This window comes from Mobula birostris, chromosome 3 (genome assembly GCF_030028105.1).
Source record: "Mobula birostris isolate sMobBir1 chromosome 3, sMobBir1.hap1, whole genome shotgun sequence".
NCBI classification, from domain to species: Eukaryota; Metazoa; Chordata; class Chondrichthyes; order Myliobatiformes; family Myliobatidae; genus Mobula; species Mobula birostris.
Genome location: NC_092372.1, coordinates 56824632 through 56851000, shown reverse-complemented (window position 1 = coordinate 56851000; position 26369 = coordinate 56824632). Strand labels below are relative to the sequence as shown.

The 26369-nt window shown below is 41.2% G+C and overlaps 1 protein-coding gene across 6 annotated transcripts in view; it reads right to left on the bottom strand.

The window, feature by feature from the left end:
- LOC140194593 (zeta-sarcoglycan) overlaps positions 1 to 26369 on the bottom strand; it is a 971547-nt gene that overhangs the window by 163800 nt on the left and 781378 nt on the right. For all 6 annotated transcript variants that reach the window (XM_072251823.1, XM_072251818.1, XM_072251820.1 and 3 more), the window contains one exon: positions 15929 to 16016. In XM_072251823.1, the coding sequence (XP_072107924.1) occupies positions 15929 to 16016 (88 nt within the window). The remainder of the gene's footprint in view (positions 1 to 15928; positions 16017 to 26369) is intronic.

Genomic DNA, 26369 nt, shown 5'->3' with positions numbered 1-26369 from the left:
GGATTGTAAACCTGTATAAGGAAAGGTACATTGCATCCACAGTTTCTTCGGTTAGCAGACGATTTCCCTCCACGTCTCTCTGACGTATTGGGAAATCGTGTACGAGGCAAGTTACAGCAGTGGTTTTCCATTGCCTTCTGCCGGGTGAGTTTCCAAAAAGATCACCAGCTCGTAACCCAGCATGGATGGAAAGCGTGCAGGGGAGCCGGCTGGATTCGAACTCGGGACCTGTCGTCCCGAAGTCCGGCGCTGATGCCACTACTCTACATCTTTGACTTGTAGTGAGTGAGAGGAATCATAAGAGAAGTTGTTGAGGTTAAGAAGATGTTTTTCAGGTGGATGTAAGTGTTAGTGGATGAGGATTGTTTAGGTCTTTATTCCAGAAAGAAGCAGAGGTCCCTAACATATTTGTAATATGGGACGGAAGTATATAGAGACTGCTGTCTATTTTGGACACAACACATCCTTTTCTAGGTTTCTTTAGCTCCACCTTAGGAGACAAATTATACCCCAGTATCTACCATAAAACCACAGACTCCCATAGCTCGCTGCACCGTGGGTTTGCTTGTCAGTGCGCTGAACTGAGGCTGTGGCTTGCAACTAACGGGCTCCTAGAGCAGCTGCAACAATGAACAGGCTTCGTGCCCGTGGACTCACTTAGTTCTGAGTATTATTTATTTATTTATTTATTGTTTGTTTGCATGATTGTAATTTTTTTGCACATTGTGTGTTTGACGGCCCTAATTAATGTGTTTGAATGTGTTTCTTTGTTCTTGTAACTGCTGTAAAAAGGCAAATTTCTGCAAGCAAACAAACAAGCAAACAATAAATAAATAAATAATACTCAGAACTAAGTGAGTCCATGGGCATGAAGCCCGTTCATTGTTGCAGCTGCTCTAGGAGCCCATTAGTTGCAAGCCACAGCCTCAGTTCAGCGCACTGACAAGCAAACCCACGGTGCAGCGAGCTATGGGAGTCTGTGGTTTTATGGTAGATACTGGGGTATAATTTGTCTCCTGAGGTGGAGCCAAAGAAACCTAGAAAAGGATGTGTTGTGTCCAAAATAGACAGCAGTCTCTATATATATACTTCCGTCCCACATTACAAATATGTTAGGGACCTCTGCTTCTTTCTAGAATAAAGACCTAAACAATCCTCATCCACTAACACTTATATCCACCTGAAAAACATCTTCTTACCCTCAACAACTTCTCTTATGATTCCTCTCACTCACCACAAGTCAAAGATGTAGCTATGGACACTTGCTTGGACCCTAGCTGCAGTATACCTACTTTTTTGCTTGCTGCACGGAGTAGTCCCTGTTCTAGACCAACTCTAACAAACACATTACTGGGAGGAATCAGTGGATCAAGCAGTTTCTGTGGGGGAGGGGAATCGAACAGTTAACATTGCTCACCCCTCCCTAATGCTCCAATAGATGTGGTTTCTCCCACAAAGTTCCTCAAACAGCTTGATTGTTGCACAGATTGCAGCACCTGCAGCTTCCTGTATCTCCGTTTTACTATTCTGGCACCAATTCTCAACTCTTTCTCTGAAATAACAATGACCGGATTGGCGTTGCCTCCAATGTTTGTGTGGAATTCATAGATGTTTATCTCCTTTACCACCTATTTCTGCCACAAGACCACAAGACAAAGGAGCAGAAGTAGGCCATTCGGCCCATCGAGTCTGCTCCGCCACCCACTATGAGCTAAACTATTCTCCCATCTCGTTCCAGTTTCTGGCTTTATCCCCATACCCCTTGATACCCTAGCTAATTAGATACCTATCAATCTCCTCCTTAAACACCCTCAATGATCGGGCCTCCACAGCTGTATGTGGCAACGAATTCCATAAATCCACGCCCCTCTGGCTAAAAAAAATTCTCCTCATCTCTGTTTTAAATGGGTACCCTCTAATTCTAAGACTGTGGCCTCTTGTCCTGGACTCACCCATCACGGGAAACAGACTTTCCACATCTACTCTGTCCAACCCTTTCAACATTCGAAATGTTTCTATGAGATCACCTCTCATTCTTCTATACTCTAATGAATACAGTCCAAGAGCTGACAAACGCTCCTCATATGTCAGCCACTGCATTCCAGGAATCATCCTCGTAAATCTTCTCTGAACTCTCTCCAACATCAGTACATCCCTTCTCAGATAGGGGGCCCAAGACTACACACAGTATTCCAGATGAGGTCTCACCAGTGCCCCATAGAGCTTCATCAACATCTCCTTACTCTTATACACTATTCCTCTTGAAATAAATGCCATCATAGCATTTGCTTTCCTTACTGCTGATCTAACCTGGTGGTTAACCTTTAGGGTATCCTGCACAAGGACCCCAAAGTCCCCTTGCATTTCCAATTTTTGAATTTTCTCCCCATCCGAATAATAATCTGCCCGATTATTTCTTCTTCCAAAATATACAACCGTACATTTCTCAACATTTTATCTCATCTGCCATTTCTTTGCCCACTCTCCTAAACTGACCAAGTCTCTCTGCAACCTTTCCGTTTCTTCAATACTTCCTGCTCCTCCACCTATCTTGGTGTCATCCGCAAACATAAACACAAAACCATTCAGTCCATAATCTAATTCATCGATATACATTGTAAAAAGAAGCGGCCCCAACACCGACCCCTGCGGAACACCACTAGTAACTGGCAACCAATCAGAATAGGATCCCTTTATTCCCACCCTTTGCTTTCTGCCTAGCAGCCAATGCTCCACCCATTCCAATATCTTTCCTGTAATTCCATGGGCTCTCATCTTATTAAGCAGCCTCTTAAGCGGCACCTTACTAAGGCCTTTTGAAAATCCAAATACACAACATCCACAGCCTCTCCCTTATTAATCTTATTTGAGATTACCTCAAAAAATTCCAATAGGTTGGTGAGGCACGAACTTCCCTTCATGAAACTATGCTGGCTTGGGCCTATCTTGTCATGCACCTCAAGGTATTTCATAACCTCGTCCTTGAGGATCGACTCCAATAACTTTCCAACTACCGATGTCAGACTAATAGGTCTGCAATTTTTCTTTTTGCTGCCTCCCTCCTTTCCTAAACAGCGGAAACACATTTGCAACCTTCCAGTCCTCCGGAACCATGCCAGAGTCTATTGATTCCTGGAACATCATTTCCAATGCTTCCACAATCTCCAAAGCCACCTCCTTCAGAACATGTGGGTGCGCCCCATCTGGTGTGGGAAACTTATCTATTCTTAGTCCATTTAGTTTCCCAAGCACTTTCTCTCTCGTAATCTTGACTGTAACTCATTTAGTTCCTCTGCTATCTCTTTGTCACCCATTATAATTTCTCCAGCATCATTTTCAATCAGTACTATATCTACCAGTGTCACTCTTTAACTCTTCATATATTTAAAAAACTCTTAGCATCCTTTTTTATGTTAATTACCAACTTCCTTTCATAATTCATCTTTTCTTTCCTAATGACTTTCTTAGTTTCCTTCTGTAAGTTTCTATAAGTTGTCCAGTCCTTAGTTCTCCCACTAATTTTTGCTTTCTTGTACGCCGTCTCTTTTGCTTTTATTTTAGCCTTAAACTCTCTCATTAGCCACATTTGTGCCATTTTTCCATTCATGATTTTCTTTTTTCTTGGAATATATTTTTCCTGCACTTTCCGTATTTCGTGTAGGAATTCCATCCAATTCTGCTCTACCGTCCCTCCATCTAGCTTACTTTTCCAATCTACTTGGGCCAGTTCCTCTCTCATACCACTGTAATTTCCTTTGTTCCACTGAAATATCGATACACCTGATACCAGCTTCTCCTTTGCCTAGCCTTCAAATTCAGCTGGCTCCATGCGGTGATTGCTGGTGCTCTGCATTACATTCTTTGGGCAACACATACAAAGAAGCAGGAATGTATAGTTGTCAATTCTTGCTGATGGTTCAGGGTGCATAAGCAAATTAAATCAGCAGAAAACAATCTCATTATACCTTGGAAATCCAAAAATCACAATGTCACGCAGATCTTATGATCAGATTGCTTACAGGCAAACCACGCTTTAATTATATTTTAAAACTATGGCAGAAGCCAGTTGCTTTGGGCTAAGGGCTTTAATGAACAATTTTGATGTTTGACAGGATTTCCAATTTTTGAGACAAAATAGCAGGGGAACTCAATGACATCAGAGAACTCCACCTGACATACATTTATGAAACACCCACATCATTATGGCAGCCACTTTGGGCACAGAAATGACAGCACAGTTAAAATGATGAGAATATACATATATCAATAAATCAACACCTTAATATCATTTTTTTCTCTGCTCTTTTCTCCTTTTGTCTGCCAATTGTATATGCTGTTCTGTATACACAACAGATTTCTACTGCAGTATATACAATAGATTTGAGGATGAAATCAGCGGGATCACACCAGGACCACTAGATTCAAAAACAGTTACTTCCCTCAAGCCGTCAGGCTGATCAACACCTCCGCCTATTAACTACACCCACCACCACGTCTTACACATCAGCCCCTCAGCATCCTTCATCACCCCAATGCAGTGCCACTTTACCCTTACACTTCACGCCTCATAACTACACTGACAGTCACTGCCCTGCTGTGTGTCCATATGTCCTGCTGCTACCTAGAAGAGCTCCTCTTGCCGAGAGTCACTTTGTCACTGTACTATCTCCAGTCAGTCACCTCATGTACAGATCCCCCTGCATCTTGCATCATCTTTTATACCTGCAGTCCATGTACAGTATATAAGCTAATCTTATGCACAGGGCCACACTCAAACAATTACTTGTACATACGATGTGCTTTATTTGATTGCCTTTATATTGTTTTTTATTGTGCTCTTTCTGCTTATTGTGTTTTTTCATGCTGCAATCATCTCATTCTCCTTTACACAAGTGTACAGAAGGATTACAATGAACAATCTTGAATCCTGAATATTGAAGTAAAGGAAATGTCATTCATGTAACTTGCTTTGTCCTCTTGTTTCTTTTGCTGTCAATTAGCTTGATCCAAACATTAAGCACTGGAGTGAGGTTTCCTGCAGCACCTGGCCTTTTAGGCTGCAGTCTGTGGCGTATCTAAGGTATGGCAGGTATGGCACGTGCCCTGGGCGCCACTTGAAGGGGGGCCCCACTGAGCAGTTTCTATTAAAGTCAGACAAGCCATCCTCGAATAGTGAAAAAAGAATTTTCTTCAGATGTCTTTGATTATCATGGGTGAGAAGCACTAGGATGGCCTTACTTCAGAGCACTGTGTAAAAAGACCGGATGGAAGAGACGAAAGTTGGAGGCGGAGGAAGCCAAGAAGTCGAGCAAGTTCTTCATGCCCTTCTTTGAAAAGCCCAGAACAAGTAGTTCGACACGTTCCATGGAGTCGCCTGCACCTGCTACAAGTTTGTTAGAATTCGAAGGTGGATCAAGTACAAATACATGACAAGCTGAGGAGGAAGTCAAGTCAGATAAATCCGAATATGACGAGATTAAGAGTGAGGCTGTCACAGAGAATGTGGACATGGCAGGAGGGGAAGATGATGGTGGTGGGGGTGATGTTGAGTTTGTTGACAAGATTTTACCTGATGAGATTGAACCTGACGATACTGAACCTAGTGAACTGGATGGTGTCAAAGAACCTCGAACTGTCATACCAGAAGTGATTGAACAGCATGACATTGGACTTCTGAAGTTCAACAAGGATACTGGAAAAACAGTTCTGCCTGACGCGTTGAGAAAGTCATCCTGGATCTACATCTTATTTTTCAGCGGGTGTCCAGAACGAATTCATCCACATGATGGCATCCACTGTTCACCAGAGTTTACTGAGAAGCATTTGTAAAGCCAGGTACCATGGTCTCATGTTCAACTCGACTCCTGATCAGGCACACCGTGAGCAGATGTCAGAAGTAGTGAGGTATGTGGAAGTTGATTTTGAGAGGAAAACAGTCTGTGTTAGAGAGTCCTTTCTTGGTTTTATCCAGATAAGCCAGAAGGATGCTGAGAGCTTGTTTGAAAACATCTTGAAACAGTGAGAGAAGGACGAAATGGAGCTACAAGTTTGTCGTTCACAGTGCTATGACAACACTGCTGTGATGGCTGGACACGGAAGTGATATTCATCAAAGAATAAGTGAGAAAAACAACCTGGCAGTGTTTGTGAATTGCGACAATCACTCACTCAACTTGGTGGGTGTACATGCAGCCAAGCAGGATACAATGATGGTCACGTTTTTTGGAACCATCAAAGCTCTCTACGTATTTTTCTCTCGTTCAACACAGCGCTGGGAAAAACTCAAAAACACCTTTCCTGTGGTTGTTAAGCCGGAGTCCGAAACCACGTAGAGTGCAAGTTCAGAAGCAGTGAAGCCCGTCAACAAATACCTTGAGGAGATACTTTAAGATCTCCAGGACATGATAGACAATGAAAACGAGACCAGTGAAACAAGAAGTGATGCAAGGCACCTGTACAACCACATGTTAAGTTACGATTTTCTGATTTTGCTAGGATTTTGGAACAAAGTACTCATTCGCATTGACCGTATTCAAAAGAGGCTGCAGGATCCCAGCATGAACTTCCACGATGATGTCCTGGATTTGAAAGCCCTCCGGGATCATTTTTATGATGAAAGAGAAGTGTTGATCAGTGAGTCACTCAAAGAAGGAGTCGGTCTCTGTCAAGAATGGAAAATTGAAGTTGAAAGATGTCAGAGACGAAAGAAATGAATGGCTGGTGAGAACTCGAGAGACACTGGGTTAACAGCTAAGGAGGAAATGGAAAGAGTCATGAAGTGAACACTCGACTGTCTTCACAGAGAAATGGATGAAAGGTTAGCTCATTTGCACGACACTGACGCCAAGTTTAGATTCCTTCTTGACGTCGAGGGACTGTGTTACGGCGCTGACAATAACGACCGAAAAAATAAGTGCAAAAATTTGAGCGAATTGTACAGCTCTGATGTTGATGGACAGCAGCTATATGAAGAAATTTTGGATTGCAGAATGTTGCTATCAAAGCGGGTCAACATGAAATTATCAAAACCTGAAGAGCTTCTTGAATTTATTGTTCAGTATGGAGATGAGAGCGTCTTCCCCAATCTTCGCATTGCTATTCAGATAATGCTGACCATTGCAGTTTCCATCGCCAGCTGTGAGAGATCATTCAGCAAGTTAAAACTAATACTTTCATATTTGAGAGCCTCCATGGGTCAAGGCAGACTCTGTGATCTTGCTCTGCTGAGCGTAGAAAGAGAAGAAACTGAAAAAAACTGACTTTGATCACATCATAGACTAATTTGCATCAGTGAAAGCAAGGAAGGTGCAGTTATAATTTTCATGTATTGCCATAATTTCTCAATTAAAAGATTAATGAGCTTGACTTGTATTTTTGAGCTGACATTACAGTAAAGTTATCTAAAAGATGGGTGTCAGATGTTTGGACAGGGGCGCAATTACAGTGCTTGCCATAGGCGCTATTTTGTGTAGATACGCCCCTGGCTGCAGTATCATTTAATGTGGTCTAAAATACTATTTTGCATGGCAAGAGGGCATGTACAGTAGGCACTGGTAAAATGCAAGCACTATTTCAGCCAACCTCAGTGATCTACTTTGCCATTGAAACCTCAGCAACTACGCAATGCAGAGCATATTTCCTATCCCAAGATGTCCTAACAGCAAAATGAGAGAATCATATTATGAAGATATGAAATCAAATAAATGCTATACCCAGCAGCTTCATCTTCTAAAACACCAGTTGGGATCTTATAACAGGTCAGCAGCATGCATAGTAGATTCCAGTTAAATTGGGACAGCCTTTTATTTGGGAGAACTTTTAAAGGACGTAAACTAAATTCAGGAAACATTTGGGACTCCCTTCATTTATTTGGGACACTATGTCACATAACGGAGGCAGAAGACTACTGCCAAACAGTTTCTGACTAGCATCAGTCACGTGCACTTGCAGACTCTACACTGTGCTGAGAGTGATCTTATTTTAAATAGCGTAAGTTGTGTGTGTTGGTGTTCAAAAACCTTTGTCACTGATAGTTGGTGAGCAGGAAGACAATTCGGAACCATTTTGCTCACCGCGGTTTCAAGCATTGAGGCTTGGAGATGTCAGAAGTGGCTCAGAATGAAAATGCAGTGATTTCACGACCTCAACAGGTTAGGAACTATGAAGTATCAACAATAATCTTGAATGTTACAATGAAAATAAAGACTTGGAGGATGCAATCATCTAAAGCATTGTATGAAGGCAGTCCATTACTTGTGGCAGGTGTCTGTGCAAGTTTTGCTCATTTACAGTCAATCAAAAGAACACGGTAGGTGAATTCCTCTGTTGTATCTATTAGGAACCAAAAGAGTTTTATAATACTGTAGAGGTATTGGTAGAGTTCTGATTTGTTCTGTATTTCCATTAAATACACAATTGTTACTCAGTTAAATGGTAGTTTGTCATTTTTAGACCTTTTAACTATTTCCATGAAGTTTTGGCTAATTGGAGCAGCCGCTTATTTGGGCCAAAATGTACTGGTACTGATGTGTCCCAATCAACCCAAATCCACTGTATGTTAATTTTCCCAATTCTGAAAATGGGAAATAGAAGCAGGAGGAGGTCATTGGACCCCTTAAGCTGCTCCATCATTCAATAAGATCATGGCCGATCTTCGATCTTAAACATTTATCTGCCCCGTCCCTGTAACCCTCCTTAATATCCAGAAGTCTATCAGTCTCTGCTCTGAACACAATGACTGATGCTGCACAACTATCAGAGGGAGAGAATTTTAAAGATTTACCATCCATAGTGTTAATAAATTTCCCTTCATTTCAGTTCTAGATGGTCTGCTCCTTATTTTTTGACTGGGGGCAAGCTTCAACCTCCACATATATTTGCTCTTGAGTACTCATTAGTCTAAAAGCAAGAGGAAATAGGCCTGACATATTTAATCTTTCCTGATATAACAAACACACTGTTCCAAGTATCAGTCTGATAAATTTTCATTGCTCCCTCTCTATTGTTAGCTCTTTCTCATCCAGGTTGAAGCAAAATGTTTAATTGGCATCTTATCCATCATCCTTCTAAACACTCATTCCTAATCATTCATTCCTAAGGCCAATAGCATCTCCCAAATTCTTGGCCACTAATCCTAAGAAAGCCCAGAGACAGCAGATAAAGCGGAACATAACCAATGGCAAGTATTCCTCCAAGTTACTCATCATCCTGATTTGGAAATCCATCATTGTTCCTTCATCAGTGCTGGATGTAAATGCGGTAATTCACTATGCAATAGCTCAACTTCTGATCTAGCACCACCATTTCCTCAAGAGCAATTAGAGATGGGTAATAAATACAGGCTTTGCTAGAAACACTCAGCTCTCACAAATGCATAAAGTAAAATCTGTTCACAAGTGTTTGGCCCCAGAGTTTGCCATATCCTTGATCCAGTTATGGACTGGAGAGCTGGATTCAAGAGAGAAACTGAGAGAGACTGCCCTGAACATCAGAGCATCATTTGATCAAGTGTGTCAACATGGAACCCTGAGCCACACAGCACAGGACGATGGTTGTGATTGCTGGAGATCAGTCATCCCAGCCCCAGAGCAGTGCTATTGAAGTTCAGCAGGGCAGCATCTGAGGCCCAAACATTCTCTGCTGCTTCTTCAGGAACCTTCTTTCTATCACAAGGGCAGCAGTTGGAACATTTGCTGATGGTAGCATGATTTTCTATTTCGTTCACAACTCAGCAACAAATGGATCAGCTGAAAGACCGCCAAACCATTCTGTAACGGCAGACACGTGATAGATAACATTTCAACCAGGCAAAGAACATCTCCGACATAAAACAACCTGGCAATCCATGATATTACTATCACTGCGTTCCCTAATTCTTGAAGCATGTGACTCCTCTTTTGACATTCAGAAGTCAGGACTATCTAAAAAATGCAGTTCCAACAATACTCAGTTCTACAATACTCTTATAGAAAAATGCACCCCATCGCTTTGCTAAACATTTATTCCTGTGGCAGAAGTGTATAACATGTACAAAATGCACTGCAGTTGCTCATGCATGTGTTTTAGAGCAACTCTGACCATTCACAACCTTTACCTACTGAGGTGACAATTAATCAGGCATATGGGAATAACACCACTGTTGGCTCCTCCTCAGAAGTCACATACAATGTTAAATTGGAATGACATCATCACTCAGATTGACTTCATGGAATTCCATACTCAATGACATTATTGGAATACCTCCATCAGAGGGAAAGCAGAGGTTTGGGAAAATGACTCACCACCAACTTCTGAAAGGTGTTTATATACAGCAATAAATGGGTGGCCTTCTTAACGATGCCCATATCCCAAAATGCTAATAAATAAATAAATGTTTGAAACTGTAAATCATTGTAGTATACAAGACAGTTAAAAAGCCATTAAAGCAGCACACATAAAAGTTGCTGGTGAACGCAGCAGGCCAGGCAGCATCTCTAGGAAGAGGTGCAGTCGACGTTTCAGGCCGAGACCCTTCGTCAGGACTAACTGAAGGAAGAGTGAGTAAGGGATTTGAAAGTTGGAGGGGAAGAGGGAGATCCAAAATGATAGGAGAAGACAGGAGGGGGAGGGATGGAGCCAACAGCTGGACAGGTGATAGGCAAAAGGGATGTGAGAGGATCATGGGACAGGAGGTCTGGGAAGAAAGACAAGGGGGGGGACCCAGAGGATGGGCAAGGGGTATAGTCAGAGGGGCAGAGGGAGAAAAAGGAGAGAGAGAAAGAATGTGTGTATAAAAATAAGTAACAGATGGGGTACGAGGGGGAAGTGGGGCATTAGCGGAAGTTAGAGAAGTCGATGTTCATGCCATCAGGTTGGAGGCTACCCAGACGGAATATAAGGTGTTGTTCCTCCAACCTGAGTGTGGCTTCATCTTTACAGTAGAGGAGGCCGTGGATAGACATGTCAGAATGGGAATAGGATGTGGAATTAAAATGTGTGGCCACTGGGAGATCCTGCTCTCTCTGGCGGACAGAGCGTAGATGTTCAGCAAAGCGGTCTCCCAGTCTGCGTCGGGTCTCGCCAATATATAAAAGGCCACATTGGGAGCACCGGACGCAGTATATCACCCCAGCCGACTCACAGGTGAAGTGTTGCCTCACCTGGAAGGACTGTTTGGGGCCCTGAATGGTGGTAAGGGAGGAAGTGTAAGGGCATGTGTAGCACTTGTTCCGCTTACACGGATAAGTGCCAGGAGGGAGATCAGTGGGGAGGGATGGGGGGGACGAATGGACAAGGGAGTTGCGTAGGGAGCGATCCCTGCAGAATGCAGAGAGGGGGGGGAGGGAAAGATGTGCTTAGTGGTGGGATCCCGTTGGAGGTGGCGGAAGTTACGGAGAATAATATGTTGGACCCGGAGGCTGGTGGGGTGGTAGGTGAGGACCAGGGGAACCCTATTCCTAGTCGGGTGGCGGGAGGATGGAGTGAGAGCAGATGTACGTGAAATGGAGGAGATGCGTTTAAGAGCAGAGTTTTTAATTTTTCTCTTCAATGCCTCTCAGCACACGGGACAACCAATTAATTCTGTTTTACACCCCATCAATCCTATTCTAAGCTGCTTCCATAACAAATTCCTTTTTCACATGTCCATTAGACAGTTTCATTGATGCCCACCAGGAAATCTACACAAACAGAACTAAGGGGCCAGAAATAACACACACAAAATACTGGAAGAATTCAACAGGTCAGGCAGAACCTATGGAGCAGATACAACAGTTGATGTTTTGAGTCGAGGCCCGTTTGGACAGGAAAGGGGAAGAAGCCAGAATAAGAAGGTGGAGGGAGGGGAAGGAGTACACACTGTAAGGTGATGGGTGAAGCCAGGTCAGGGGGAAGGTCAGTGGTGGGGAAGAGGGAGGATGAACTGAGAAGTTGGGAGGTGACAGGTGGAAAAATAAAGGACGAAGAAGCAGCAATCTGATAGGGTAGAAGAATGCATCATGGAAGGAAATGAAGGAGAAGAAACACCAGAGGGAGATGCAACACACATCAAAGTTGCTGGGGAACACAGCAGGCCAGGCAGCATCTATAAGAAGAGGTACAGTCGATGTTTTGGGCCCAAAACGCCGACTGTACCTCTTCCTATAGATGCGGCCTGGCCTACTGCGTTCTCCAGCAACTTTGATGTGTGTTGCTTGAATTTCCAGCATCTGCAGAATTCTTCATATTTGCGACCAGAAGGAGATGATAGGCAGGTGAGGAGAAGGGGTAAGAAGGGAGCCTGAATGGGGAATGAAAATAGAGAGAGGGGTAGGAGAGAGAAGTGACCAGAGCTTAGAGACATGCTCATGTCGTCAGGTTGGAGGCTACTCAGATGAAAACCTAAATAAAGCTGTCAGGAATTCTGCTCTATTACATCTAAATAGCCCACCTAAATCACAATAACTCCTGAAATTACTGTGTGAAACCATGCTGAAGGCCCAGCTTTCAAGGCATCTATGTATGTGATGCCTTTGTCTGCTGTGTGTAGAAAGAATTCATTCCCCTGTATTTCAGGAAAGAGGCATGAATACCTAGTGCAGTTTCATCTCACAGGTCTTTTAATGCCAGAGAATTTCAAAAACAAATACCCTAAGGATTCTGTGCTGAAGTCTACTACTTGACTGATTTACACATCTCAGATCTTCTTTTATCTATGGGTTTACTTCCCATAGTAACACAATATTGTATGTGACTAGCACCTCAGCTAAGGTTGGGAATGTGTTCTGCACCTAACTAAAATCAAAGGTTAGAGCTGAACTTGATAAGGAAATCCTTTTTTGGCCTTATGTCTCAATTTGAAAGCATTGCCAGGTAGACCAGCAATTTTCAATTAAACTCTGCCAGATCTAGATCCAGATCACGTACAATTTGTTTTCAAAACTTCCATTGACCTTGCCCCAAGCTTTTCCTGAGACAATGGATGGAGCCTCTGTAATTACTTCTTCGGATATCTGCCTTTTTCAGTTACATTTTCTACTGGGAGGTGATTAACATAATCATAAAATAATTTGCCTGTAGTTAGAATTAATCTTGCATCCCAAAATCTTTCATTACCTACCCCTTAGTAATTCAAAAGCACTACAAAACACTAAATAGGAATCTACAAATGACTTTAAGCTCTTAACCTTGAAATGTCATACTTTACAAAACTTCAGCATTTATTTTGCTTTAATTAAATGATTCTGTTTTCCATTGTCCACCTCTAGCTGATAATAGTTGCTATTTTTCAGATTGATATGGGTTCAATACAAAAGATTTTTGTTTATGAATCATTATCCCTGAGGGTGGAGGGCAGCACAGTGGTGCTTTGCAGCTCTTCTGACCAGGTTTAATTCGGCCTCCCGGTGCGGATTATGTGGAAATTGCATGTTCTCTTTCTGGTTCCGTGAGCTTCCTCCAGGTGCTCTGGTTTCTTCCCACGTTCTAAAAACATTCAATTTGGTAGGTTAATTGGTCACTGTTAATTGTCCATTGTGTGTAATCAGGTGTTAAAATCCAGGAATGGCAGGAAAAATACTAACAGTTTAGGATTAATGTAAATGAATGCATGATGGTTGATCGCTAAGCAAAGAGCTTGTTTCCATCCTGAATATTAGTAACACAGGACATTTATAATAAGATACTTATTATTTAATATCTTTCTGAATCATAAGCTGATTATGATTTTGCACACTTAAAATAAGATGTACTTTAATAATATGCTATTTCTATATTTACAAATTTATGTAATCCAAGTTGTAATTAGTTTCTTACTTCTTCACTTTTCCTCCCTGTCTACTTCCTGGCTACTCATTTAGAATAACCAGTTTTATCTACCAGTTGAGTCTGTATGGTTTGGTAGGCCACTTTCCACAGGGTCGCTTGTTTGATTTAAAGCACAACTGCACAGGAGTCGATGGTTAAGTAAGTCAGTTGTTTATCTCCTCCTTACTCCAGGAAAATAAAGTCAGTTAAAATGTTCCTCCATGCCTTTGGCTGAGATGAGCAGATATGGGGAATTTCCTGGCTCAAAGCTCAGTGGTGTATCATGCTGTGTGACTGGATGATTATATAGCTTTCTGACCTATAGACAAAGAAATGAATTGAACATACATATCCATGACAGGCTATAATTTAATCATGGTTATCTGATCAAAGCTTGATCAGACATTTAATTTAGTTACTATATTCCACTGGAACCTTGATTTATTCATTAGCACATATGAAAAAATGACTGAAAAACCTCTGCTACTTTATGGACTCAATAGATTCCCATAAACCAAAGGCTCTTGCAAATTTCTGTAGATGTATGGCGGAGAGCAACTAATGGCATCATAGTCTGACATGGAGGCTCCAATCCACAGGATTGCCGGAGGCTGTTTACAGTTGTAGACTCAGCCAGATCTTCACGGGCAGAACCCTCTCCACTACTGAGGACATCTTGAAGTGGTAGTGCCTGAAGAAGTACCATCCGTGACTAAGGATCCTCACCATCAGGGACATGCCTTTTTCTCTTTAATCAGTGGGGTGACACCCACACTCAGGGTTCTAGAGCCCAAAGAATTTGAGAAACATCTTTCTCACCTCCACCATCAGATTTCTGAATGGTTCATGATTTAAATGACATTTATTCCATTTTTTTTGCGCTATATACTCAACTCGTATTTTGTAGTAATTTAATGTACTACTGTTGCAAAAGAAAAATATTTCATGGTATGTAAGAACTCAAATATTTATGGCACACTTTCAATTTTTCTTGTGTAACATGGTTAATTGGTAACATTAATGGTCGGTAATAATATTAAAAACAGGCATTTGAAGTCGTTAAAGGAAATGCTTGACAGTATCCTCTTCCCATGAAAATGTGAGAATGAATAAAAAGCCCAATTGTTTTGCTTCTTTTGGCTATGCAATGAAACTGCAGCTGAACACTTCTCGATCTCACGTGAAATTCTCCTAATGTGTACTTTACAATAAACCACCAGATAGAGATGAGCTGTCAGTACTCCAACAGATTTTCTTCTCCTCAGCCAAGGAGCTTCAAGGTCAATTCTTGTATTCTGTCACCAGGCAGAGATCATCTGACTTGTACTAACCAAGAATCAAGCCTAGGGCCTTTTGGCTTTTTTAATTCAGCAACTGAGCCATCAATGGAATTCAATCCAAGGCTTTAAGTTGAGAATATGTGATTTTACGAAGATGTACTGTGCATTTCTCTGAACACCATCTTGTTTATAGGGTAAATTTATCCTTAATGATGTGAGCTTTGCAAACCTCCATCAATAAGCCTACAATGTGTTGAAAATTTCACCTTGTTTTGCTCACAATTATGTATTCACACTGAAGAAAGAAGATTCTGCATATTTTATCACTGAGATGTAAGCCAGAGGAAGATTAAAAAAGAGAACTTTAAGAAAGTAATTAATGATTTACAAAAAATCAACAGCAAAGTATGCAAAATGAAATCTCGATCTTCTTTCAGATAACTACAAATTGCTTAATAGTGCATTTAATATCATTGTACAGAAAGGAATTTAAAGATAAAGCGAGTATCACATTATAAATCTACTGGATAAACATGCTGTGAAAGCTATTACATTGGTGGCTATGAAGTGCAGACTGATAAAAAGATATCTTTTAATTAAATAGCAGAAATTATTTGAAATGAAGTCAATAGTAAGACTTGTGAAAGAAATTATCAAAAGCTGAAATAACTCAAATTGAAAGAAATCATTTGGTTATTTTGAAAAAAAAAAGATATGTTAGATCTGAAGCCTTTGATATGCTTTAATATAAATGTGATGAGACTTGAGAGACTGAAGTAAGTGCTGGCATTAATCTGCAGATACTTGATCTAAAAAGCCTATAACCCAATTAGCTTACAGATGGTGTGACTCTAAGTGAAAAATATAAGCACAGAATAGCAAACTCACCAACTGTCAGCTGTCCAGTAATCTGTCCAAGGTTATTGCGAGCATTCACGGTTACATTCCTGTCAGACTGCAACATCAGTGGGCTGTCCTGAGAAATAATGACAAGAAAGGAAAAATGGGGTGGGGAGGGATAAAAATGATACTGAGGTGAGCTTGAAGAATGCCATGTAAAATTACCAGAAAGGATTTCCAATCTACCCCTTGTAACTCAAAGTCATTTCATTCAAATCATCAGACACTTTCCCTTTTTAAGCATTAACTTCACATATCCTTGTGGAATTGCAATGCTATTTATATCAGTCAATTTAAATTATTAGATAATTCAATGTTTTAAACATGAAACAGATGAGTAAATTATCAAGAGTAAACTGTAGCAATATGTAAAAACCCACTCTATATCTAAATCAAACTCTGCCGTGGATAAAATCGCAAAAGGCAAGTTACACAGGTGGAGAACTGGAGAATGGAAAAAGTAGGAAAAGCTTCTTTTGCTCCACCTTCAGATTATTGAATGGATAATGAACCAACCAGTGAATACTACCTCACTAGTTTTGCTCTCTATTTGCAGTACTTATTTAATTTAGATATACAGGTTTCCCCCACCATCAGAAGGTACAGCGTTCCTATGAAACAGTTCGTAAGCCGGAATGTCGTAAAGCGAAGAAGCAATTACCATTTATTTATATGGGAAAATTTTGAGAGCGTTCGCAGACCCAAAAATAACCTACAAAATCCTGCCAAATAACACATAAAACCTAAAATAACAGTAACATATAGTAAAAGCAGGAATGATATGATAAATACACGGCCTATATAAAGTAGAAATACTTTTCCACAATCATTGCCTGCACTGTTCTCTGTAGAGAAAATCTCATGCAAGCGCTCTCGGCAGAAACACAACGCAAGCACTCTCGGCAAAAACACGCGCAAGCACTCTCCAGTAACCTTTAAGTTATTAAGTTGCCAAATCATACCAAATAACATGTAAAAATACACAGCCGATATAAAGTAGAAATAATGTATGTACCGTGTAGTATCACTTACGGGAATTTAGAAGACATCGAGCAAACTGATGATGGTGTGTTAGGCTGAGTTGTCGCAGGCTGGGGTGGTGCAGTGGCCCCCACCCCCTGGGCAGTGACCCGATACCGATCCGCGAAGCATGCAGGGGTCCAGCGGTAGCCGGGAGGCACACAGCACGTTGGCAATCGCCTCTGATCTGGGCCGACATTTACGTGCCAGGCAGCACCTAATTAATTAGCATGTTTATTTTGGCTTTTTTCTTAAAGATGTGCTGTGTGCCTCCCGGCCACCGCTGCATTCTCTGTGAATCGGTATCTGTCCGCGGCCTGGGGGTTCGGGTGGTGGGACACTGGGGTGTCGTCTGTTTCCATCAGGGCAAGCAGGTCATCTTCTTCTATGTCTGCCCGCCTTGATGTCGAAGGTCAAGGTTCATCGTCTGCTGTGGCTGATGCGGAAGTCTTGAAAAACGACAGTATGCTTGACTGCTGAGCGTCACACATTTTTCTATCATACAGTTCTTTGTAAGGACTCAAACCATCTTGCAAATATGCCCTAAACCAACGTACCCTTTCAAAATTAAAGTCGTACTTTATCATTACTCATTTGGTTTCGATTGTTATCCTTCCCTCTTCCAATTGCATCAGCTCTTCACCTATCAGTTCTTGGTCATGGGATGCCAAAACCTCTTCAACATCATCTTCGTCAACTTTCACAAGCCAAACTCACTTTGTCCTTACTTCGTTCACTACGATCAAAATGCTTAATTATGTCTAGTTTTATGCTAAGTGTACCACCCTTACGAGCTCTTTCAGGCTTTTTCGATACCTTAAAACTCATCTTGCTAACAGCTGCTCACAGGCATGTGTTTAAGCAATGCCGGCGAGAATGCAGTTCCTGGGAAGAGCGGCTGCTCGGGGCGCGTGCTGATTTTTTTTTCGCGCGCTGCCTTTTATCGTGCGCTGCTTTTTCCGCACGCTGCTGTTTTCGTAACAGTGAAAACACCTTCTGTTAGCGAAAACAGGGAGCTAATGTAGGTCTCTTGCAACAGTGAGGTTTCGTAAAGCGAACGTTCGAAAAGCAGGGGACACCTGTACATATTTAAATGTTTTTATGTATTGCACTGTACCGCAGCTGCAAAACAAAAAAAGACATGATATATGTCAGTGACGTTAAACTGGATTCTGATTCTGATTCCAATGCATTTGTAGAAGCCTCATAAGCATTGACTGACCTGCGCATCATACAGCCAGAATTTCAGATGATCATCTTACCAGGAATGACACCTATCAATGTCCAGACTGGCTGTTTTTAAATGCAAATATCACTTATTTCCTGGTTCCATCCTAACTTTAAGAAATGGTATTGATCAAAACAATTTTGGAGACTTGCATGTTCTGAATGTCATAGGGCTCTTCTACCTCACATTTAACCACAGAATGACAGAATCTCAGCTAATAATGTTCAGGGTAATAGATGTTTGCAACGGTGCTATGCTGTTTCTCAGGAAATGTATCAGCTTCTCAACAAAGACGTCAAAAGAAGATGATGAGATTCTCTGTGGAACATCTGGGCTACTGTATTCACTAATAAGCTTTCATTCAGAATTCAAATTATACATCCAGATACTAGAACCAAAAAAATGTAAGGTATAGCTATCTATTTCACATACAAGAATAGCTTTAAAGGTGGAAAGGATAAATTGGCATACAGTGAATGACAGTTCTTGAAAGCAACTGACGAAGTAAATAAATCAGAAATTATTTCATTTTAATTTTTTCTTTCATTTTTAATATATCCCTGCCTTTCTCTAACTTAGGCACTGACTCTTGCATTAGATCTTGTTCAAGAATGTCAGTCATTGCTATCTAATTGATATGTTAGTCACAGTTAAAACAGTTACTTTTCATCTCATATCCACCTGAGCAACTGTCTTGAAGGAACTATACTGTAAGTAAAAATACATTAAAAGATGCTAGAGTTGAAAAACAAAGAAAACTAATGTAATCATAAAAATATAAATAGAAAGACCATTTTTACATGAAATATATTTTATTCATAGAGTTATGCAAGACAAGACAGTGCATTCACTGCACCTTACAGATGATCATTTTCACTTCAAATGTATAGATTATGGCAGAGTGGCATCATTTTTTCATTCTCAAGCACTCCACTAGCAATAATTTTGAATTATTTTTACACATGAACCAAACTCTATGTACACAACAGTGGTAGAACTCTAAAAAATAGAGGTCTACGGGTAACCCTAGGTAATTTCTAAGGTAAGGCCACGTTCGGCACAGCTTTGTGGGCCAAATGGCCTGTATTGTGCTGTAGGTTAGATTAGATTATGAGGACACGCAGTCCTCTTTTGTGTCATTTAGTAATGCATGCATTAAGAACTGATACAATGTTTCTCCGGTATGATGTCACAGAAACACAAGACAAACCAAGACTATAAAAAACTGGCAAAAACCACATAATTATAACATATAGTTACAACAGTGCAAAGCAATACCATAACTTGATAAAGAACAGACCATGGGCACGGTAAAAAAAAAGTCTCAAAGTCTTTCGAAAGTCCCATCATCTCATGCAGATGGTAGAAGGAAGAAAAAAGACTCTCCCTGCCATGAGCTTCCAGCACCACAAACTTGCCGATGCAGCGTCCTGGAAGCACCCAACCACAGCTGACTCTTGAGTCTGTACGAAAACTTCGAGCCTCCGACCAGCCCTCCGATGCCGAGCACCGAGCACCATCTCTGCCGAGTGCTTCGACCCCAGCCCTGGCAACAGGCAATAGGCAAAGCCGAGGACTTGGGGCCTTCCCCTCTGGAAATTCTCGATCGCACAGTAGCAGCAGCAGCAAAGCGGGCATTTCATAGGTTTTTCCAGATGTTCCTCCGTGCTTTTCATGGCTGTCTCCATCAAATCAGGATTGTGCACGGCATCCTACTTCACAAATACAAAATCATCTTGGAGCGGCCGCCACCATCTTCTCCTCCCCTCCCTGTGTTTCTGTGCTTTACCCATAAAGCTTCCATGGTTGATGAACCAATGTTCAGTGCTTCTCTCAGTAAGTAGTACTGCACCTTAGAATGTGTCAGTTTGCCACAATCAATCATAGAAACCTCTTTAACTGGAAAACCAGCAAGTTTCAGACACACAGACTATGTATTCTCAGAACTGATGACCTTCCAACAGCAGTGACTATTCTTCTTAGTACACAACCCTAAAATCGTTGTGACAAGTACACACTCCTGAAGGAAGTGGATTTTATTCACAGTGCACCCACCTCAAGGAAGCCTTGTGGTGAGATTGGGCTACAAATGAGGGATTGATAAGGCCCATCCGAACAAGGATTTGATGCTTAGTTGAGATTTCTCATGGTAACTGGAAAATATTTGGGGGAACATCGTGACAGACTACACTGTCTTTTTCACTCTTGGGTCCTCTGGAAAATTCTATAAGGACCACTGCCTGACTGACTTGTGATCAGGGATGCCCCTCTGCAGGAGTTTTTCAACCAGGGATAGGTGGGATGTCATGAAGCCGCTGAAAGAGCATTCTGACAGGTAGAACCTCAGCACATGGGCAACACCTGATGTTTGTATGCACAGGCCTGTACAAAGCTTGATACAGCTACACACAAGGGAGGCCACCAGGAGGATACCACATTAAGTATACCATCTTCTCATTCCAGCCAGCTAATGGACTCTATTCAGACCTTGTCAAGCAGCCCAAACCTTTTTCCTTCGTAACATATGTAATAAAATTGGCTTTGTTTCAGCTGCCTTTCTTCCACCTTCCTATGCAGATCTGGCCCAATCAAACTCAGATTTTTCCTGTGGCAGCGGTTCTGTGAATGATGAGAAAAAAGCAAACTCAGCATTGATATTCCATAGCAACACTTGATCGCCCCAACACCATTTGCTTTTCTCACTGTTAATATTGATTCCTCAGCTTCTCTGTTTGAGACTGGATAATAAAAAATGATCATTAATCACATTTTGTTACATACTATTTACATAAATGATTGAAATTGCAGACTATTATCTGATATAGTCTTCTTGGGAAGGCCATATGTCTCTAAAATTGAACCAAGTTCCTTAACAGTGGGTTTAGTAGTAGTGCATGACCCCATATACATTATCTCAATCAGATTTGTATTACTGTCCTCCATCAGGAAATTGTTCCCACCTTGTTTTTTTGCACTCATATATAAGGACACACTGGAATGATTTTATGAGTAACTTCACATTTGGAGAGGTGCTATGGGGGCTGTTGTTGGCAATCTACACAGATTGTGCATTTGCTCACTGCTTCTTCGAGCTTGATATTGCTGCACTGTAAGTAATGGGCTACGGCTTTCATGAATGTAGCTCCTCAATTATCCTGTCTAGGTTTTTATTAATTCTCTGTAGTCCCATTTGACACAGTCCTGGTTTATCGGTGGCTCATAATACCTGTGATGAAAATGCTTAATATTATCATCCAGAACAGCTACTCAAGATATATTGTTTTGATTTTATACTGGATATTTCTACATCATTTTCATTAACACTACCACAGTTCCAGATAATCATGTTCTACCATATTAAGGTGTTTAGTGCATTCTCTATGCTTACATTAGTATCTTTACTGGAAACCTTGGAGGTTGTAAACCAATGCAAATGGTCAAATTAACAAGATTGGAAGAAACTTGTGATTTCAAATGTGATTCTCTATAGTTCTTTTTTAATTTGTCTATGATTTTTCTTTCACATTTTACAGAACACAAAGGCAGCGGGCTCTTCCTGATCATAGCTGCTCTGCTCCTTAATTGAAGCCATCACAGGCAAACTTTAATGTGCATATAGTGCTGTTCTGCACCAGAAAGTTCCACTCACAGAGGCAATTCATCTTCTGCTTTTTCTTTCTCTAATGACGTCAGTTCATCCTTCTTCAGCAGCTGTGGAGATATCAGTATCATGACAAGCAGGCTGAGGCCAAACCTGAGAAAAATTTAAATTGTGATGATATTCTCTGACTTCTTAGCCTTGACAATGACGTCAATATTTGTTTCTAATAGTTCTATTCACCTTCATGCTCAAATAAAGTACTTCTTTATACAAAAAGGCAAGGTTGTACTTCTGAAGGTCAACGTCATGTTCACAAAGTCTCCATCCAGGTGTTCAGAGATTTTCCTCCTCTATAGCTATTTTTCAAGCATCAACTGAATTGCAGAGTATGTTGGGCTCCCTTTAACATTTTCTCCGTGGTGGCCTGAATGCAGCGTCTTATGAATCTTGTTTCTCAGACCAAATTGTTTTTCTATACTTACATTAGTTACATAAGAACATAAGAAATAGGAGCAGGAGTAGGCTATATGGCCCATCAACTCTGCTCCACCATTCAATAAGATCATGGCTGATCTGGCCACGGACTTACCTCCACCTACCTATCTTTTCCCCTTAACCCTTAATTCCCCTACTATGCAAAAATCTATCCAACCTTGTCTATAAATATACTTACTGAGGTAGCTTCCACTGTTTCATTGGGCAGAGAATTCTACAGATTCACCACTCTTTGGGAAAAGCAGTTCCTCCTCATCGCCATCCTAAATCTACTCCCCCGAATCATGAGGCTATGTCCCCTAGTTCTAGTCTCACCTATCACTGGAAACAACTTTCCTGCCTCTATCTTATCTAACCCTTTCATAATTTTATGTATTTCTATCAAATTTCCTCTCATCCTTCTGAATTCCAGCAAGTACCATCCCAGGTGACTCAATCTCTCCTCATAGTCTAACCCCCTCATCTATGGAATCAACCTGGTGAACCTCCTCTGCACTACCTCCAAAGCCAGTATATCTTTCTTCAAGTAAGGAGACCAGAACTACACACAGTACTCCAGGTGCAGCCTCACCAGTACCCTGTACAGTTGCAGCATAACCTCTTAACCTCTTAAAGTCAATCCCTCTTGCAATGAAGGCCAACATTCCATTTGCCTGCTTGATAGCCTGCTGCACTTGCAAACCACCCTTTTGTGATTCATGCACAAGCACTCCCAAGTGCCTCTGCACAGCAGCATGCTGCAATTTTTACCATTTAATTGTAATCTGCTCTTCCATTTTGTCTTCCAAAGTGGATGACCACACATTTACCAACATTGTATTCCATCTGCCAGACCCTTGCCCACTCGCTTAACTTACCTATATCTCTCTGCAGGCTCTCCATATCTTCTGCACAATTTGCTTTCCCACTCAATTTAGTATCATTAAGCAAACTTAGACACATTATACTCGGTCCCTCCTTTCAGATCGTTAATGTGTATCTTGAATGGTTGTGGGCTCAGCACCAACCCCTGCGGCTGACCACTGATTGCCAATCAGAGTAATACCCATGTATCTCAACAACTCTCTGCTTTCTATTAGTTAACCAATCCTCTATCCATGATAATACATCACACCCAGCTCTATGCATCCTTATCTTATGATAAGACTTTTATGCAGCAACTTCTCGAACGCCTTCTGGAAATATGTTTGCATGTAAAAATTTAATTTTGGTAAAGACCTTGGCCCTATCAATTCAGCGCACAGATCCAATTAATATTCCATTTTATTAATTGCCTACGTCTCAGCTGAGATTACTTTATAATTTCTGAAAGATTGGACAGTCTGTTTGATTTGGACACCCCAGCAATGGATGCTATCCAATCACTCTTTCTTTCCTGTCTTCAATATCTTTTATCCATTTCCTTCTTCCCTCTCTACTTCCATTCTTTCTTCCCTTCTTTAACCCTCCTCTACATTTCCTACCTCAGCAATATTTGAGATTGTTCAAATCTTTCTAGAATAGAGATTTCACCATATAAAAGACAAGCCTAAAACTACAGTGCATTGCCTTGGAGTTTCAGTTAAGTTATTATGTTTGTGCTCCATAATGCCAACATATGTGCCTTTGAACCTATCAACAATATGGTTATGTACCCACGGCTACACAGAATTAAGGCTAGTTGTTCACTGACAATCAGATTTGAGTTTTTAGAGCCTTATTTTCTTCATAAGGTTGGTCAGTTTGTAGAAACAACCACTATAACTGGTAAATTCAATTCTTGAGTACTATAATAAATTAACCTTAATGGTTTCAGTGCTTTGACACAATATTCTTCAAATCTTGTGTGCTATTTGTTAATGGTACTTTGCCAAACTTTTTGATGAAGCTCATAATTAAGTAGCCAGCAGCTATATCGGTGTTCATATTGATATACTGATCGTTTGCATTCACTCTAATTTTAAAATTGCTGCTATTTTTATTATTGTTGCCAGTGGCATACATGTTTAAGCATTGCTCCTCGTGCTTCTCATCAGATATGGTATTGTACAAACGCTGCCTTTGTGACTTTCTATAATAAATGTTCGCTTTACATCAAGAACTTGTTTAACTGTATTTGTTCTGGAATGTCATCCTTTGTAGAGTCTTATACTCTAAGGGTACCCTTTGTTTATGTAGCTTAAATCCGGCAGAGTTCTAAACTGGCCTTTGTGATGGAAGATCTCGATTTCAGTAACTCTTCCTGGGATAATTGCTTTTAGCACCAAACATTCTTATGTGACTCACATTTGTTATTAAATTTAGGTAAAAAAAAAGTACAGATGTTGAAAATCTGAAATTAAAAAAAAACGATAATGCCAAACATAATCTGCAGGTCAGGCAGCATTCGTGGGGAGAAAATGAGTTAATGATCCAAGTCTTCAACAGGTCGTAGACCTTAAAGATTAACTTTCATTCTCTGCACAGCTACTGGCTGACCTACTCTGCTTTTACTGTTTTTTTCTTATTTGTGTTGGGCTCCTGTTTTTGTTTTCTCAGTGCTTTTCTTTGTGCTTTTACAGCATTAACACAGATATTATTAACACAGACTGGTAAAGACAAATGTAGGTCCCCGGCAGACAGAAACAGGTGAATTGATTATGGGGAGCAAGGACATGGCAGACCAATTGGATAATTACTGTGGTTCTGTCTTCACTAAGGAGGACATAAATAATCTTCCAGAAATAGTAGGGGACAGAGGGTCCAGTGAGATGGAGGAACTGAGCGAAATACATGTTAGTAGGGAAGTGGTGTTAGGTAAATTGAAGGGATTGAAGGCAGATAAATCCCCAGGGCCAGATAGTCTGCATCCCAGAGTGCTTAAGGAAGTAGCCCAAGAAATAGTGGATGCAATAGTGATAATTTTTCAAAACTCGTTAGATTCTGGACTAGTTCCTGAGGATTGGAGGGTGGCTAATGTAACCCCACTTTTTAAAAAAGGAGGGAGAGAGAAACCGGGGAATTATAGACCGGTTAGCCTAACGTCGGTGGTGGGGAAACTGCTGGAGTCAGTTATCAAAGATGTGATAACAGCACATTTGGAAAGCGGTGAAATCATCGGACAAAGTCAGCATGGATTTGTGAAAGGAAAATCATGTCTGACGAATCTCATAGAATTTTTTGAGGATGTAACTCGTAGAGTGGATAGGGGAGAACCAGTGGATGTGGTATATTTGGATTTTCAAAAGGCTTTTGACAAGGTCCCACACAGGAGATTAGTGTGCAAACTTAAAGCACACGGTATTGGGGGTAAGGTATTGATGTGGATAGAGAATTGGTTAGCAGACAGGAAGCAAAGAGTGGGAATAAACGGGACCTTTTCAGAATAGCAGGCAGTGACTAGTGGGGTACCGCAAGGCTCAGTGCTGGGACCCCAGTTGTTTACAATATATATTAATGACTTGGATGAGGGAATTAAATGCAGCATCTCCAAGTTTGCGGATGACACGAAGCTGGGCGGCAGTGTTAGCTGTGAGGAGGATGCTAAGAGGATGCAGGGTGACTTGGATAGGTTGGGTGAGTGGGCTAATTCATGGCAGATGCAATTTAATGTGGATAAATGTGAAGTTATCCACTTTGGTGGCAAAAATAGGAAAACAGATTATTATCTGAATGGTGGCCGATTAGGAAAAGGGGAGGTGCAACGAGACCTGGGTGTCATTATACACCAGTCATTGAAAGTGGGCATGCAGGTACAGCAGGCGGTGAAAAAGGCGAATGGTATGCTGGCATTTATAGCGAGAGGATTCGAGTACAGGAGCAGGGAGGTACTACTGCAGTTGTACAAGGCCTTGGTGAGACCACACCTGGAGTATTGTGTGCAGTTTTGGTCCCCTAATCTGAGGAAAGACATCCTTGCCATAGAGGGAGTACAAAGAAGGTTCACCAGATTGATTCTTGGGATGGCAGGACTTTCATATGAAGAAAGACTGGATGAACTAGGCTTGTACTCGTTGGAATTTAGAAGATTGAGGGGGGATCTGATTGAAACGTATAAAATCCTAAAGGGATTGGACAGGCTAGATGCAGGAAGATTGTTCCCGATGTTGGGGAAGTCCAGAACGAGG